The sequence below is a fragment of the Pimephales promelas genome, chromosome 17, assembly GCF_988280905.1.
Source record: "Pimephales promelas chromosome 17, fPimPro1.hap1.1, whole genome shotgun sequence".
Taxonomy (NCBI): domain Eukaryota; kingdom Metazoa; phylum Chordata; class Actinopteri; order Cypriniformes; family Leuciscidae; genus Pimephales; species Pimephales promelas.
This window is the reverse complement of record NC_142785.1, coordinates 9,381,682-9,400,890: the sequence shown is the minus strand read 5'-3', so window position 1 is coordinate 9,400,890 and position 19,209 is coordinate 9,381,682. Positions and strand designations below refer to the sequence as shown.

Genomic DNA, 19,209 nt, shown 5'->3' with positions numbered 1-19,209 from the left:
AAAAAGAAAGAAATGATTAGTTAGAAATAAAGAAAGGATTAGTTAGAAAGAAAGAAGGAAAGATATATTGGTTAGAAAGAAAGACAGATAGTATAGTTAGAAAGAAAGAAAGATTATTTAGAAAGAAAGAAAGATAGATCAGTTAGAAAGATAGATAGTATAGCTAGAAAGAAAAGATTATTTAGAAAGAAAGATAGTATAGTTAGAAAGAAAGATAGATTATCTAGAATGAAAGAAAGATAGATTAGTTAGAAATATAGATGGATTAGATAGATAGATAGATAGATAGATAGATAGATAGATAGATAGATAGATAGATAGATACACAGATAGATACATACATAGTCTATACATAGATAGATAGATCATTTGGACACAGAAAGTCAAATAGTTAAGACAGGCAGATGGATAGAAGAGGATAAAAGGAAGAGTAGAAAGGAGAAGAGATTATGAAAGGAGGGTAGAATAGGAGGACAGGAGGAGTAGAGGATTGGAGGAGGAGAAGAGGAGGGAAGAGAGAGGGAGAACAGGAGAAGTAGAGGCATAAATGCAACAAAAACTTGTAGTATCCTTCAGAAAAGAGCTGAGTGACTGTCCACCAATCAGAACACAGGACCAATTATGTGTGTCTCCCTTTGATCTTTGCTAATCAGCATCACCTGTGCAATCAGCTTTCCTATTTAGACAGAGGCCAAAATTGCTGATACTTGGCCTCGAACAAACCTCAATAGAGACAAAACTATAGGTTGTATTGGCGAAATGACCTGACCGTGAGCGAGACAAGGCCTTTGTGAACGATGTGATGTATTTTTTTTGTGGATAGAGTTAAAAAAAGGGACCACTTTGGCAAGTTAAAAAACTGGTTTGTATTGCTCTGATCACAAAAGTTTGACCTGAATTTATAATTGCTGTCAATGGAGGAATGTCTGTCACTCTTGTCCTTTGGAAGGACACAGTGAACAAACTATAAGTCCCAGGGATTTACTAAACACATGAGAGGAACCACAACAAAAATACCTACGTTTCAAGTATAATTTTATGCCCAAAGAGTGAAAATTGTGGCCAGGCCAGCGATTTAAAAATTATTTTTTAGCATTAGGTTTCAAGCTGGCTCACTCTAGCACGTGCTCTAGCTCTGAACAGTCTCTCTCATTCACTCCCATTATAATTTCAGAAACGGGTTGAAAAACATCATGAGACTAAAGTAGAGATTGTGAAAAAAGTATAATAGATATCAAAAAGTTGAATACAACTTTAATAGCTTACAAATTTCTCAACATTTTAAAGTTTAAATGACAGAAATAGCTGAAAGTATGCAGAAGTTGTAGGCTTTGAAAGCAGAAGGAGCATAAAACAGAATTTGAAGAATTCTCCATTGACTTCCATGTTAAAAAATATGCACAAAAAGTTTAATAATTTAAAAATTATAAAGGTTATAAAAAAGAAAAGTAATAGCACACATGTCCTTGAAAAGCTGCACATTTTGATACTTGAATGGTTTTTGTAGCACAAAGTAGAGAGGAGAAGAAAGCGACCGAAAAACGTACGGAAGAATACGGAATAATAACTAGAAAAATTGCATTTCCTGCGGAATATGCGTGTGAATGCTTCAAAAGCTTAACTTAAATGCTTAAAAAAAAAAAAATATTGCAGTTCAAACAACAGCAAAACAGAGCAAAAAAGAAAAAAAAGCTTAATTCAAATGCATTTAACCCTCTGAGACCTAAGGGTATTTTTACAATAAATTTTCCGTCTGGTGTCATTTACTAAAAAAGCTTGTAAAATATCAACCCTTTGGTGCACAGACAATTGACACACCTCTTTTTTTTCAGGACAAATTGAACTTTCAGCATATTTGTGTTACATTGATGTCACCTGAATGTAAAATAAGTTATGGGACCATAAAGACAAATGAAAAAATAAATCGGAAATGGAATCACTCAATTATTTATTGAAATCACACACAAATAAATAAAAGCTAAGCAATTTTCCTCTGGAAAATAGTTTGTTCATGTCTTTGGAGTCCTGGAGCACAGGAATAAACATTATAACTTGTACAGAACAAAACATATTGACATTTTTCCAAAAGAAGTCCAGGCGTTTGGGGCCTCATGAAATTCACTGGTGCCAAGCCTCAAAACAGTTCCTATCAGCAATCACACAGAGGGCCACATCACAGGTTTTGCATTTCTATTTTATTTATTCTTTTATTTATTATGTTCTTTTTATTCTTTTATACATTTATACTACTATAATACTTTTTTACAGTAAATAAATAAATGGCACTTCAGCTGGGTCTATCCTGGTAATCTAGTTCCTCATCTGTCAAAAAGCTCTGTTCTCCTGAAAATCCTTCATCCTGCAATGCACCAAAATAGACCAGCGCTTTATTTACGTCCATTTCGCTGTGTTTCTCTGTGAATCGCGCGTCTCCGTGAGTCTCTCTATCTCTCTACACTATATCAGCGCTTGGTTCATGCGTAATGACGCACACCAATGTTTACGACGGATCAGCCTGTAATTGGTCAAAAACCATCACGTGAAAACATCACGTGATATCCAGGATGTCCGCTAGCATCGAGCTAGCGGCAAAAATGACCGAATATTTATGAATTATGGGCTTCAAGATTATCAAAGTTTGACATAAAGCGTTTGGATTTATTGCTGAAAACCTCTGAAAGGAAGCACAAGTTCCAGGCTGGATAGAAAACCTTCTGTAAAGGCTAGAAAGACCCGAAAGACACCCCCGTGATGGCTAGCTCGTTAGCTTTCTGCTGGAAAAAACGGTAAGAAAATCGATAAATCTGTCATCGAGTTATGTAAACATTTATCGGAGGTGACGTGTGGCATCGTCGACGACGCCGTCGGGCTCAGGGGGTTAATAAGCTGAAATGCAAAACAAGATCCAAAAAATTGTAGAAAACTACAAGTTTACTTAGAGAGGTAAAGAGAGGTAGAGATGTAGACACAGAGGTAAAGAAATATAGGGGTAGAGAAAGAGACAGAGGTAGAGAAGTAAAGGAGTACAAAAAAGAAAGGTAAAGAAAGACAGGGGTAGATAGATAGATAGATAGATAGATAGATAGATAGATAGATAGATAGATAGATAGATAGATAGATAGATAGATAGATAGATAGATAGATAGATAGATAGATAGATAGATAGATAGATAGATAGATAGATAGACAGACAGACTGTAGATAGATAGATGGATTTAAAAGAAAGAAAGAAAGGATTAGTGAGAAAGAAAGAAAGGATTAGTGAGAGAGAAAGAAAGAAAGGATTAGTTAGAAAGAAAGAAAGAAAGAAATATGGATTAGAAAGAAAGAAAGAATTAGTTAGAAAAAAAGATGGATTTGAAAGAAAGAAAGAAAGAAAGAATTAGTGAGAAAGAAAGGATTAGTTAGTTAGAAAGAAAGATGGATTTGATAGATAGATAGATAGATAGATAGATAGATAGATAGATAGATAGATAGATAGATAGATAGATAGATAGATGGATGGATTATTAGAAAGAAAGAAAGAAAGAAAGAAAGAAAGAAAGAAAGAAAGAAAGAAAGAAAGAAAGAAAGAAAGAAAGAAAGAAGGATTAGGTAGAAAGGAAGAAAGAAAGATGGATTAGGTAGAAAGAAAGATGGATTAGGTAGAAAGAAAGATAGATAGATAGATAGATAGATAGATAGATAGATAGATAGATAGATAGATAGATAGATAGATAGATAGATAGATAGATAGATAGATAGATAGATAGATAGATAGATAGATAGATAGATTATTCAAAATAAAGAAATAGAAAGAAAGAAAGAAAGAAAGAAAGAAAGAAAGAAAGAAAGAAAGATAAAAAGAAAAAAAGAAAGAAAGATTAGTTAGAAAGAAATATGGATTTGAAAGAAAGAAAGAAAGGATTAGTAAGAAAGAAATATGAATTTGAAAGAAAGAAAGAAAGAAAGATAGATTGATTATTAGAAATAAAGAAAAAAGAAAGAAAGAAAGAAAAATAGATGATAGATAGATGAAAGAAAGAAAGAAAGCAATGATTAGTAAGAAAGAAATATGAATTTGAAAGAAAGAAAGAAAGAATTAGTTAGAAAGAAAGATGGATTTGAAAGGATGAAAAAAGAAAGAAATGATTAGTTAGAAATAAAGAAAGGATTAGTTAGAAAGAAAGAAGGAAAGATATATTGGTTAGAAAGAAAGACAGATAGTATAGTTAGAAAGAAAGAAAGATTATTTAGAAAGAAAGAAAGATAGATCAGTTAGAAAGATAGATAGTATAGCTAGAAAGAAAATATTATTTAGAAAGAAAGATAGTATAGTTAGAAAGAAAGATAGATTATCTAGAATGAAAGAAAGATAGATTAGTTAGAAATATAGATGGATTAGATAGATAGATAGATAGATAGATAGATAGATAGATAGATAGATAGATAGATAGATAGATAGATAGATAGATAGATAGATAGATAGATAGATAGATAGATAGATAGACAGATAGATACATACATAGTCTATACATAGATAGATAGATCATTTGAACACAGAAAGTCAAATAGTTAAGACAGGCAGATGGATAGAAGAGGATAAAAGGAAGAGTAGAAAGGAGAAGAGATTATGAAAGGAGGGTAGAATAGGAGGACAGGAGGAGTAGAGGATTGGAGGAGGAGAAGAGGAGGGAAGAGAGAGGGAGAACAGGAGAAGTAGAGGCATAAATGCAACAAAAACTTGTAGTATCCTTCAGAAAAGAGCTGAGTGACTGTCCACCAATCAGAACACAGGACCAATTATGTGTGCCTCCTTTTGATCTTTGCTAATCAGCATCACCTGTGCAATCAGCTTTCCTATTTAGACAGAGGCCAAAATTGCTGATACTTGGCCTCGAACAAACCTCAATAGAGACAAAACTATAGGTTGTATTGGCGAAATGACCTGACCGTGAGCGAGACAAGGCCTTTGTGAACGATGTGATGTATTTTTTTTGTGGATAGAGTTAAAAAAGGGACCACTTTGGCAAGTTAAAAAACTGGTTTGTATTGCTCTGATCACAAAAGTTTGACCTGAATTTATAATTGCTGTCAATGGAGGAATGTCTGTCACTCTTGTCCTTTGGAAGGACACAGTGAAAAAACTATAAGTCCCATGGATTTACTAAACACATGAGAGGAACCACAACAAAAATACCTACGTTTCAAGTATAATTTTATGCCCAAAGAGTGAAAATTGTGGCCAGGCCAGCGATTTAAAAATTATTTTTTAGCATTAGGTTTCAAGCTGGCTCACTCTAGCACGTGCTCTAGCTCTGAACAGTCTCTCTCATTCACTCCCATTATAATTTCAGAAACGGGTTGAAAAACATCATGAGACTAAAGTAGAGATTGTGAAAAAAGTATAATAGATATCAAAAAGTTGAATACAACTTTAATAGCTTACAAATTTCTCAACATTTTAAAGTTTAAATGACAGAAATAGCTGAAAGTATGCAGAAGTTGTAGGCTTTGAAAGCAGAAGGAGCATAAAACAGAATTTGAAGAATTCTCCATTGACTTCCATGTTAAAAAATATGCACAAAAAGTTTAATAATTTAAAAATTATAAAGGTTATAAAAAAGAAAAGTAATAGCACACATGTCCTTGAAAAGCTGCACATTTTGATACTTGAATGGTTTTTGTAGCACAAAGTAGAGAGGAGAAGAAAGCGACCGAAAAACGTACGGAAGAATACGGAATAATAATAAGAAAGATTTGGATTTGAAGCATTCACACTAATAAGAAAGATTTGGATTTCAAGAGTGTGAATGCTTGAAGCATTCACACTAATAATAATAAGTTTAAATAGGATTTCAGTAAGTTGGCTTTCTCAAGCCAACTTAATAAACATTATCTACGTTGGAATCCTGACTCCTCGTCCTCTTCTGCCTGCAGCTCCTGGTGACACTGGATATTTGATTATTTTTGTAAGGGTCTCTGAGTGTTTGCAAGGTTGATACATTTAAACTATATACTTTTGTGTAGTTTAATGTAAAATGTTGCTGTCCTGTGAGGGAAAAAGTAGGCTAGGCCTATTTCACATTTGTACATGAATACGATACGAACGCAGTATGAAGTTCCTTACATTCCTCCAATGGTTATTTTAAAAATTAAAGTAACAAAATGTTAGTCCATTGTCACAATATTAACAAATTGTTGCTAACTACAACTGTGTCCCATATCAAAGTGCGTACCTGAAGCGCTCAGACCGGTCTAGGCTGCGGAGGATTGTTGTTCTTGTCGCCTAGCAACTGTGACTGACAGCTGCCGACGTCGAGCGGGAGTAAGGACGTTTGCACTGGACTTTTTGTATCCATCTGCTTTAAAATGTTCAAATAGGATTGAGCCTGTATAAATATATTCATCATGGTCCATTTCTGTAGACAATAAAAAGAATACCCTACAAAATCGCCAACAAAATAGCCTTCAAAATCGCATGAAGGTACGATTAACATTTAAATATATAGGCTATATATGTGCCTATGTTTGCCTATAAAACAAAAAAATATTCAATTTTATTAAATGAATGATCAAGGTGGTAGCTGTACTCTCGCACTGTTGCTTGGCGCCAGGAGCTGTAATAGGGAACACCTGGTTGCACAATTAGGAAATCCCACGAAGGCTACACTCGGAGTGTCCTTCGAAGGCTGGGTAGGCTGGGTCCTTCGAAGGACGCGTCCTTCACTTTGGGACACAGCTTTAGTCTGTGTTTTTTTCTGTTTCTTCATATAATTTCAGATGCACTCGATGATGGTGAGATCCGACCTCCATGTGGAGCATTGGCTGTTGTCAGAATCCTTGTGCATTCAAAAATTTCACTGGATTATTACAATTACTGGCACAATTAATGTCTGGAAATGTAAACTGATATTTCCTACTGAGACACTACAACAAAATATATAAATAACTGGCTTAAAACCATTTCTTTGAGCCAAAAATACTAGTGTGCCTAAGACTTCTGTACAGTACTGTATACATGCACGTGTGTTTATTTGTATATACAAAATAATTATACACACTACACACACATATATTATGTAAACACAAACTTTTATTTCGGATGCGATTAATCGCGATTAATCGTTTCTCAGCCCTAGTTGTAACACATTTACCAGTTATCCTTAGTTAACACAGTTAATAATCGTAATTATGACTTATAGGCATCTAAAGATTTGTACACCTTCATTGACTCTCTGGTAAACATAGATGGCATGTCGATGAGATACAGGTAGATGTCGCCGAATGTCAAATCTGGCCATGTGTCCGGGCTTTTGCTCCAATTCTCACTCAGGTGATATGGATCAGGCAGAGAACATGAACCCTGGTTATATAAAAGCTTAACCTTATATCTACTTTTAGCTTCTTCGAACAAAGAATTATCATATGCTGACAAAACACAGGTAGACTGCTGCGTATGTTTTGGTTCTTTCTGCAAACTAAGTGGGATAACTTGCAAAATAGCAGGGTGTTCAAATACGTATTTTTCTCACTGTACACACACACACACACACATATATATATATATATATATATATATATATATATATATATATATATATATATATATCAAAAATCAAAAAGGGGTGGTGATTATGATTTTACTTTTCTAACTTTATTTGCAGTAGAGCACATTTGGGAGTCTGCTATTATAAGAATCTCCTGTAAGTTTGAGAATTGAAAACATCCTTGTTAGTCCAATAAAAGCCTTTATTGACGCCAGCCTCTGAAAACGTCTCGTTTTTAAAAGTGGGAAACTATGACGTCGAAGGAGTTAAAACACCACCCCCGCAGAAGAAGATCAACGCCTACTTCAACAAGGCCGGTTTAGCCCCGCCCACCAATTCGCGTATTACACGCATAGCTAAGTAGCTACGTGCCTACCTCGTGATGACAAACCGGATCGTTCTACCGAGCAATACAGAATATTTTGCAGTGCCTGGTTGTGGAAGACAGTCGCTACATAAGCTTCCTCTGGATTCTTTATTTTTAATGACGTTCCAGCTGATGAGGGTAAAACATCGTCGTCTGTTCGCTTCATTTCACTGAGGATTGTTTTGTAAACAAGACTGGATTTGCAGACCGATTAAGAGTAAAGAACGGTGCTGTGCCGTCTATATTGATCTGACAGGAATTGTGCAACACACGGACTCTGGGTCGAACATGTGGGCGAATGGGCTTTATGCCCAACTGCACTACTTCCTGAACTTCAGCCAGCTCCTTGTTTCCTGTCTGCCATTATTGGCCAAATTGATTAATTCAGGTGTACCTGACCTCAGTAGTCATGACAACAATAATCAGACACACCTGAATTATTCAATTTGGCCAATAATGGCAGACAGGAAACAAGGAGCTGGCTGAAGTTCAGGAAGTAGTGCAGCTGGGCATAAAGCCCATCCGGTTGCCATTTGACAACATTGGACGTTTTTCCCCACGTACACCGACGGGTGAGTTAAACTCATTATAATATGCAAAACTGTCATCCACTCGCAGCAGTGGGCGTTTATTTCCAAGTCTTCAGTGCGACACGCCCATAAAAACCGACCGTTTTTTCAGGGAGGCTCACAACTTGGGTACAAAATAGCCTATTACTTATTCATTTTGATGTTTTTGAATGCAAAAACCAAGCGAACGTCATAAATTGACCTCAGACAACAATATAATACAATTTAAAAAGCCAGTTCATGACCCCTTTAAAACGGTGATCAGTAGTAGCTACTACGAAGTTGCCGAGGGACTTTGCTGACAGTTATCCGAATTCTCACAGACTGCAGTCTTTATTGAGCTGATAACCTTCAGCTGATAACGCTAATGTGAATGAGACATCCCTAATGAAAAACAACTATAGGAATCTTGTAGTATTTTAGGACAAAATATTATAGTAACGTTAATCTTATAGGAATTGGGACATAGCCTATAAGTATTGAGGTATTAAAGAACATCACAGAAGTATTAGTACACTACTATAGAATACTTATAGATATAGGATTACTATAGTTCTTTTTTGTAAGGGATGTAACATGTCAGACAAATCTGGCCCACTGCCTAATACAAGTTAAACATACTACATCACACAGGGATCTACTCACACAGAAATCTAATAAGTTATGATTAATTTTGCCATTTTGTCCTCCTATCTGGTTCTGTATGTATGTAAGAAAGGATGTAGAACTTAAATTTATAATTTGTTAGTTTATTGGTGGTACAGAAAACGACACAGCAACTCTTCGGCATGATTGTCGTATGTATTTCAATGAGCGCCAAGGCAATGTTTTCCCCCACGGGCTAAATTCACATCACGTGACGGGGTGTTCCCGGGGGCATTCCCAGACCAACCGACTGTATCAATCCGTCCTTTGAAGGACGCACCATGTAGCCTTCGTGGGATTTCCTAATTGCGCAACCAGGTGTTCCCGATTACCGCTCCTGGCACCAACAGCAACAGTGTGAGAGTACAGCTACCATAGGATATATATATATATATATATATATATATATATATCCTATTATAGCCAGAATTGTATATTGGGGCAATATATATATTATAGCCAGAATATTAAATATAAATTACAAATTACATAAGCAGAGAAGTCTGTAGTCTGTTTTCTTTCGTTTTGAATTGTTTTGAATTGTCTGTGTGAAAGTTTTTAAGCATCTTTTAGTGCCACTTTCAGAGCGCTCAAGTCCGTAGCATTGTTTTTTTTTATAAAATAGGCCTATAGGCCTATATAAAATATAAAATTAATATTTTTATTTACTGTGGATACTGAGAGAGCCAACCCTTCTTCATCTTGTGGATACCGTAGGCTAGTATTACTGTGGTTTGCACAATGTAGCCTAATTCACAGGCTACCTTGATGTGATTTCATAGGCTACAGAAATGGACCATGGTGAATATATCAGCTTGTCAACCCTATTTGAATATTTAAAACCAGTTGAATATAAAAAGTCCAGTGCAAGGTAATGTTACTCCGCTCGTCGTCGGCAGCTGTCAGTCACAGTTGGCGACAAGAACAATTCTCCGTGGACCGGTCCGAGCGCTTCAGATGCACAATTTCATATGGGGGGATGCAGCTAACAACAATTTGTTAATATTGTGACAATAGACCAAAATTGTGTTACTTTAATTTTCAAAATAACATAAAAAGTGGGGGAATGAACTTCACTGCTTACTTCTATTCACGTAAATGTGAAGTAGCCTACTTTTTCCCCTCATGGACAGCAACACTACGCATATTGTTTTACATTAAACTACACTAAAGTAGGCAATCAAATGTATCAACCTTGCAAACACTCAGATGCCATTACAAAAATAAACAACGTCCAAAGCCATGAATTTTATTTTATTTAACACATTTAAAGTTGCATAAAATAATAAATTATGAATAATAATGTACAGTAATGTATTTTTTTTGTTTTCGCGTTTCCACAAGACAAATAAAGCCACACAATGGTGACGAATGAGTTGATGAAAAAGAGGAAGAAGAAAAAACTTTTGGCTGTTAACACTAGTTTCTCTGCCTATTTGATTAATGAAAACAATACTTTTACGTTTAAATGTGAATTTGCCGGCCACCACCGAACTCTCGGCGCCCTTTAAAAAAAAAAAATGCTGTCGTCACCAGCGCAATGACTTATGGGGTAGGATAGGCCGCGTAGGATCGGGTAGGATCCATTTATGTATCCTTTCTTTCTCGGCGAAATGAAGGGCGCATTTGGCCGTCGCTTTTGAATCAGGGTAGCCTTCGTCGCGCCGAGATGACACAACCAGCCTTCGAATACGGCCTTCGGAGGATGCATAAGTGAATTGGGACAGCCTTTATCGCGCTGCGGTGTTGCAATCGGCCTTCAAATGCGCCCTTCGCAGGGTGCAGCTTTTGAATTGGGACAGCCTTCGTAGCGCGGATGTGACGCAATCGGCCTTCAAATACGTCCAAGCGTCCTTCAAATACGGCCTTCGGAGGATGCAGCCTTCGCATTGGGACATAGCTTAAGACCAGAAGATAATGCCATTTTACAACAACGTTTTCAAAACAATTTCCCTATGTGCACTGACAAGTGAGTTGAAACTCACTATAATGCAAAACTGTTATCCACTCACAGCAGTAGGCGTTTACTTCCAAGTCTTCAGTGCGAGACGCCCATAAAACTGAGCGTATTAGTGCTAGGCTCAAAACTAGGGTAGAAAATAGCCTATTACTTATTCATTTTGATGTTTTTGAATGCAAAAACCAAGCGAACGTCATAAGTTGACCTCAGACAACAATATAATAAAATTTAAAAAGCCAGTTCATGACCCCTTTAAAATGGAAATGCATGGTAATATTATAAATACCATGTTTATTCGGGATTTGAAACAGTGTCCTCAAAATAATTGACACCTAAGTTCTACCACTCGACCACAACTTTTCTCACTGTGAAATGCCCAGAAGTTCGGTTGTTCAGCAGTCAGTGTGCGTGCGCGTGAGAGAAGCGCTCTTCAATCTTCTCATTCTTCAATAGTTTAGCGTCATTGATTGCACCCAATTTATTTTCACTGACTGCGAGATAGGCCTATTTTAACTTTTGATTCATAAAATGTTCTGCTATAAAAGTTTGCTATGTTCTATTTAAAATGTAGGCTACTTTTACAGAATTAGGTTTTGCTTTCGCTAAATGTCCCTTTGCACCACCTGGTGGTCATTCCGCGAACGACTTTGAAATATGACTGTTTTTTTTTTTTTTTTAAATATGACTATATGGTTTATTTGTTGCGGCGGTAAGTGTCATTCTGGTTGTCCACCTACTGTATATCTGTTTTTTTTTTTTGTTTGTTTGTTTTTTTTATTAAACATGAATACAATTTCTAACCCTTAAATGAGGAGGAACTCCCTTTTGGGAGTTTTTTGGATTTTCTAACTTGGGGTACAGACAGTCTATATGATGATATCTAGGTGAAAGAGTCTCTATGTCCTCTAATGCTGTTACACCTGGGGTTGGCGTTATATTTCTAATATTCCAACAGCTGCCATAACCTTTCATACGCAAAAACCTAAGTCACTAGTTCAGTCTAAAATGGTCATCATCTAAAGTGTCATGAAATTTCAGCAAATGCTAAATTTGTTTTAATAGATTTCTAAAGTTGTCTGACATTGACATATTGTATTTGTATTGCAGTGTGTTTTGGACCTTACACGGGATGAATTTTACACCCTCCCAAATTGGAAACAACTCAATCTGAAAAAGAGCAAAGGCCTCTTTTAAACAAATTAAATGTTTGTGTCTACGATCTGTTGTATATTCACTTAAAGTAATTACTAAGGAACTTTGCATATTTTCTCTGTGCTTTTTTCACCAATATGTACAGTTAATTTTTTTTTTTAAGATGTACCTACCTATGGCCTTAACAGTTTCGTACTTCATACATCAGTAGCTTTTGGTTACAAGACTTTTCAATACATTTTAAGTTTGCAAAAAGTGTATGTTTTGGGAATAGCTTGACGCATATCAACATGTAAATCCATGTCTCGTTACTCACAAGCTTGAATTTAAAATATGTATCCTGTTTTATTGTTTTACCCTGTATAACCCTGTTTCTATCAAACTGTGACCTTAAAATGCATTAAACACTAATGGTGAGAATTCATGTAATCAGTGGAAAACAAATGGAGGCCTTTCACGCAGTCACTGAGCTCTGTGCAAGATCCGCAGTGGAAAGTGAATAGCTTTTTAAACCATAATGTGTGCACAAATAAAGTGCACTGCTGCCACAGGAATGAATATGACTAATATGCAGTATTATGTGACTGTGATCTTTTTAATGTGACTACAGTTTCAACAATATTAAAAATAACAAATTAATATGTAGGTGGTTTCTCAAAATATATAAATGTATTGTTTGTCCAGTATCAGAATTATGCCACTGAAATATATACTGTAGCAGCTCTTGGTTGACAATAAATGTTATTCAATATCATACGACTAGGTGTCACTCTCTTTTTAATCCATTCACATGGTCTGATAATAAAATGCAAGACTTCAGTATTTAACCCTTTAAAAGATTGTATGCAAATATTTAGTGAAGTATTGTAATGACAGTGGTGGTTTTATGGAGTAGTGGCAACCCTGTATTATATATGTAACCTGTGCATGTGGAGAGGAATTTGCCATAGGGTGCGCCACTATGCAAGATGCTAAATATATCTAAACGTTATATGTCAATGGACTAGAAGTCTGGTGATTGACCATCCTGCACAAAACATGGTGTCAGATGTGGTTTCAAAAATGAAAGTTTGTGGATTACCGACACACGTGTGACGAGAAAATAGTGGAGATGGAAGGATTGCAGCCACCTCCGAAGCTTTAATTGTCTGGTAATGTTGCTGAAAATTGGAGACTATTTAAGCAACGATTTCTTCTATATTTGTCTGCGATTGATGGAGATCGTAAGTCAGAAAAAATGAAAGCGTCCTTGTTTCTTCATGTGGTTGGCGACAAAGCTTTGAAAGTATTTAATAATTTCACTTTTGAAGAAGGTGAGAGTTTGAAGTTGCAGCCGATAGTAGACCAGTTTGAAGCGTTTTGCATGCCCAAGAGAAATGTGACTTATGAAAGGCAGAAAATTGGAGAAACAATTGATAAGTTTGTGACAGAGGTCAAACATAAAGTAAAATTTGTGAGTTTGGAGAATAGCTTGTTTTCACGTGACGTCACGCCACTGCATTGCCATGGTGCGAAATGCAGATGGAGGGCAGGAAATGATTTTCTATATTTAGGAAGCACTATAACACACTCAAAATGCCTATGTTTTGCGTCGTTTATGGTTGCTCAAATCGATCAAACCACAAGGAGTTTTTATCGTGTTCCCAAAGTTGTTGTTCATAAGGGGGAAAAATACAAGAAATTGACAGAAAAACACAGAGAAAAATGCCTTGCAAACCTACGTCTGCGGTCGGGAGGAGCCGAATGGGAAAATACCTGTGTGTGTGTGTGCAGTGATCACTTCGTCAAATGTGAGTTACATTATTTATGTGGCTTATAATTACATTATTCAGGTGTTTAAATACACTTATTTGGCTGTTTGTGTAACGTACCAGTTTCCAAACTTTGTAAAGTCAAAGTATGTCTGTAAGACGTGTTAGTTGCTGATATCTACAGCCTCGATGGCAGGCAAATCTCTCAATTCAGTTGAAAATCGGTCCTCTTCATAACGTAAGGATCACGTCCAACATATATTTTGATTTTCTGTTTATATATTTCTCTTGTTATAGCGTCTAAAGTACGGATTTTCCTCCATCTCGTCCATTGCGCTCTTCACTCCTTGCCCTCCATCTGCATTCCGCGCGTCAACACAATCAAGTGACTGCAAACCACCTATTAACAGATTCATTTATCAAAGATATACTGTAATTGTGTGTAGAATAGGCCTACCTGACAATGGATTGAGGGAACAGTTCCAAGTCAAAATCTTGTTCTCGAAGTAAAAGCCGAATGGGAAAGCTGGTCCATGCCTTTGTCTCCTCCAGACTGGACTACTGCAACGCACTTCTCATTGGGATTCCTACATTCAGTACATCCAAAACTCTGCAGCTATAGGATCCTGATGAGAGTGCGGAAACATGAGCACATTACCCCCATTCTCCACTCACTCCACTGGCTTCCCATCTCCACCAGGATTGAGTACAAGGTTTCCCTTCTCACACATCAATGCATCTATGGACATGCCCTCCCCCCCCCCCCCCTTAGGTACCCCTTAGTTTTTTTTTTTTTTAAAAGAACTGCTTATCTTACATTGTTTTTAACCTGTAGTACTTTGAGATCATTCGATGAAAAGTGTGTTATAAATAAAATGTATTATTATTATTATTAATAATATAAAAGGCTCTTTCACTTTGTAGACCGGCAGAGACTGTAAGAATGCAAGTGAAAGAATTGTTGAATGAGAGTTGTGTTGTGGATGTTGTATAGTAGTATCAGACACCTTGTGTAACAGGCTTGTGCACAGTTCAGAATTGAATTGAGAATGACTACTAAATTCCAATTCAATTCTTGAATATGAATTGAATTTGAATTGATGTCAAAAACAGGATCTAGAATTACAATTCGAATTTGAATTAAAGGAAGCAGAATTGCAATTCAATACAAATTCTAAGAAATTCATATAGATATTTTAAGTGAAGTGTTTAAAAATGTAGCTTTACAGTATATGTCAGATATGATTGCATTACATATTACATAAATTATATTCGTTTGAACTACCAGCAATGTTTTCCCCCAGCAATGAATGTTTAGAGCTCTAGTAACAGAACAAACAATTAAGTTTGATTTATTGTATTTGTAACGCCATTTCCCAGAATTACTTTAGTAAATCTTTAGGGGGGGAAAATCTAAAAGGAAATTGCTTTACATTGATAAAGTAATCAAAATAAATTAATCTAAACTACATTTAAAATGGGTAACTTTTAACAGTGAGCAATTACATTTCCAAAGTAACCTTCCTACCCTGACTGTAGGGAGTGCAATGTAACGCGGGGCTCGTGGTAACACAACTTGTTTTAAATACTTCCACACATGCCAGCATGACGACACTTGGTGTATTTACTAGTTGCCATTTAAAGACTATAGAAAAACTTGCGCCAAAATTCAGAGATCTTTGTAAAACATTTAACCATAGCAAAAGTACATTTCCTACTTAAGTTAATTTTCCATCTCTATTTTTGTGTTTATTTAAAGAGCCCCTATCATAGCATTTGAAATGTTCCTATTTTTGTTTTAGGAGTTCCCAAAAACAGTTTAACATGCATGCAAGGATAAAAAACACTTTATTTGTCTTATAATATGCATTTATTTTTAACTGATTTGCACACCGACACCCAAATGATTCGTACAACGACTCATTTTTCCAAACCACTCCTTTGCGTGACTGTGATAGATGTGACAGTAAAGGATAAATGAACACGGAGGCAGCAGGCTAGAGCAAAGCGCACACAGAATCCCTATTCTTAAAGGCTTGTGCTGTTTTATGAAAGCAAAAGCCATATAATGGTTTCGATTTTAGTTCATTGGCAAAATATAACGCTAGAGACCAGATTAGTTTATACTTTTACATCTCATATGTTCGGTATAAAGCGGATTCAAACTTGCGTCCGAGCGCAGCTCTTTCACGAACAGGCATGTTCAGACACATAATGCCATTACACACAATAACGCATAGGAAAACACCAAATATACATAAACAAACACCTCAAATAATACTGTCAAATGACTTCACTCAATAAATGTACTTCTTATAAACAAACAAGAGAAAAGCAAGCAAAACAGTCCTTGGAGTTCCCCCGCAGCGGAAACCGGATGGTTGTGGCCCGATCATCAGCCGGAACCATATACGTCCGACGTTTCCGCTCGAACCCCTTTTGATGGTGCACCAGCTAACGGGACTCAGCCATAACAAACAAACAGAAAGAACGGTAAGAATAAACTCAAACTAAACGTTAAAGCAGAACTAAGTAACTTTTTTTACCTTAACTGAACAGCTTTGGAGTCATTGTAATGTTAATATTACTGATTTCGTGTTGAATGGTGATCGTCTCGCACCCCCCTGGTGCCTGTGAGCCGCAAAACCACCCTTGCAACTTTGGGCCGGCGGCTCGCCGGCCTCAGTGTTAGGAAGTATCGTGAGATTTCAGGTCTCGCGAGGTAACGAATTGCTTTACGGCACTATACGCGCACACGCATGCGTACACACCCCCGGCCATCCAGGAGCCGGCTAGCTATAAGAAAAAGGTAACGCTAGATATTGAATTCTTCAAGTTTTCGTGATGGCTGATGTAAAAGAAGAAGAAGACAGCTCGGAAGTGTTTATCAGAGAAACAAAGACGGACCGGCTTTTTCAGAATAGAGAGAACTGAAAGAAAGCGAAGCCTGCAAAACCGATGCTGACCTGGCCTTCTTGCTGTTGCACTTGTAAGTATCTTTATAATAAACTGTGTTTAATGTTTGTATTTCTTGTAATTGTGACCTCGGGAGTCGGGATGTTTGCTATTGTCTGTTTTTTTTATTTATTATTATGCTCGCTGTCTGTTACCGGCTTACTAGTACGTTAGATACTGTAACTTAGATGTTAGCATTTTCATTAGCAAACAAACTTGCTTGTTTTCTGTAAGTAAGTGTTTTGTCCGTTCCTCTATCAGGGTTTATTTGTGTTTCTCAGATCGCCTATAAATCGATATGAAATTCTACAAATTATGCATTAGTTTAGCTTGTCGTCAGCCTCAGAATTAGTAACGTTATACTGTGCTGCTGACTTGATAATGCATAAACCGACACGAGAGCTGCTAGCTAATAATGCAACTTTTTTATATTTATTTACCCACATTTACACAAACAGAACTATAAGTAAACGATAAATTGCATTGCAACTTCACACATGCAACTCCATCTGTGCTATTTTGACCTTGTCTATAAATGATATGTTGATAAAAGATTGATACATTTTCTTTTTCCTTTTTAGCTACAAGCGTTGGCAAGTGTTATCAACTCCGAGGCACCCCAGACCACCAGTACCACCGGTCTCAAGCTTCAATAACAAAATAAACAAACTTGTAATAAACAAATTAAACGTGTTTGACTTTCTTTGGTCAATCGTTACGATAGACAACTCGGATCACCAGAAAAATGATGAATGTAACGTAACATGTATTTTGATAATGCATAAAGTAGCTATAGCTGTAGGCTAAACTAAAAATAAATAAATAGCGGAAATATTTCTTATAGTATTATTGATTTTTAACCATAATGTTACTGATAACGTTTGGTAACACAATAAAAATATACACTATCTCAACATTTGAATAATATTGTTCTGAGAATCATACCTCAGTGGATATGGCTCGGGCGTCAGTTTGGTTTGAAATGTGCTGGGGACAGAGACGCATTCGGAAGGGCATTTTCAAAAGTGCTGGGTAACGCATTCATTCTTTTTTCTCTTTCGAGTAGGTAATGTTTTGAACGACGATGTCCATAGCTTCCTGATGCACATAAATAAAAATGAGCACAATACAGTGATGGCCGGCCAGAGGTTCCGCACTCGAATAGTTTTTATTTCCCCCTCATCAAAACCAATAATGTTTATCAGTGGTTGAATTGATATAATGTTTATCAGTGGTTTTATATGTTTTGATGAGTGGGGAAAAATATACGAGAGAGGAATTAGAAACCATGAGAAAAAGGGACACGTTTGTGTGCATTTTGATTTGTGATTTCACCGGAAAGAATCTCCGCAACGGATTGAAGCGCGTTTCTGAGAGAAGCCAACACATTTCAGTGCTAGATCGCCTGTTATTTAACAAACAAATAAAACGAATGCTGTTAACTGGAGATGTTTTATTTGCATTGGTACATCTGTGCCGCGAGATGTTTCAAAAGTGGTGGGGACAAAATCCGTTTGTTCGCCGGCTTCTCTGAAAACAAATTCACATGGCCTGCCTGAACGAGATGGGAGGGGGAGTTGACAACGAGTTTACGACAGTTTTCTCATATGTATTTACTCCGGAACTGTAGGGGGAGCTCGAGAGAGAAACCTGCGAGAAAACAGCAAAGAAGTTTCCAGTCTTACTGAGCGCTGCTTTAAAGAGTGTGCTAGGGATGGGGAAATGAAGCTTCATGAAGCAATGAGGCTTTCCCCTGACTGTTCCGGGGAAAGATTCAAAGCTTCGGGAGTGTCGAGAACAGCGCCATCTGGTGCTTATTTAAAATAAAGCAGCCAGAAGCTTTGGCAGATGAAGCAACCACAACACACTACAGAGTTTCAATGTTATGTGTACAAATAAAAACCTTACATGTTTGTGTTTGATTTGTTCATTTAATAAATTCATTTTCCCATTAAAGTGTAGTAATAAAATATCATATAAGCTTATATAATTCAATAAGATTTAATGTAGGCCTACTCTATATCTCTCTCTCTCTGTACACACACAAAATGAATATAACCAGGGACGTGCACAGGGGGGTTGCTCAGGTTGCCCGGGCAACTGCCCATATGCCCTTCTCGACTCAGGTTGCCCTTCCGAGGAAAAAAAAAATCGTAGGCTACAATGGATGTAAAATTTCACGTAGGCCTAGACAAAAAAATAATATAAAAATCGCAAAGCCTCATTTACTTCCATTCGGGCACTGAAAGGGAAAGTCAAACTGTTTACGTGGCTGCAGTGC

The 19,209-nt window shown here is 36.6% G+C and overlaps 2 protein-coding genes across 9 annotated transcripts in view; one reads left to right on the top strand and one right to left on the bottom strand.

Annotated features, from left to right (window-relative positions):
- The window catches only part of svild (supervillin d), a 264,346-nt gene extending 251,370 nt beyond the window's left edge, over positions 1-12,976 (top strand). For all 8 annotated transcript variants that reach the window (XM_039691113.2, XM_039691117.2, XM_039691110.2 and 5 more), the window contains one exon: positions 12,178-12,976. In XM_039691113.2, the coding sequence (XP_039547047.2) occupies positions 12,178-12,264 (87 nt within the window). In that variant the 3' untranslated portion in view covers positions 12,265-12,976. The remainder of the gene's footprint in view (positions 1-12,177) is intronic.
- Positions 1-19,209, bottom strand: part of kcnj19b (potassium inwardly rectifying channel subfamily J member 19b) — an 88,945-nt gene that overhangs the window by 38,769 nt on the left and 30,967 nt on the right. The window lies entirely within an intron of this gene.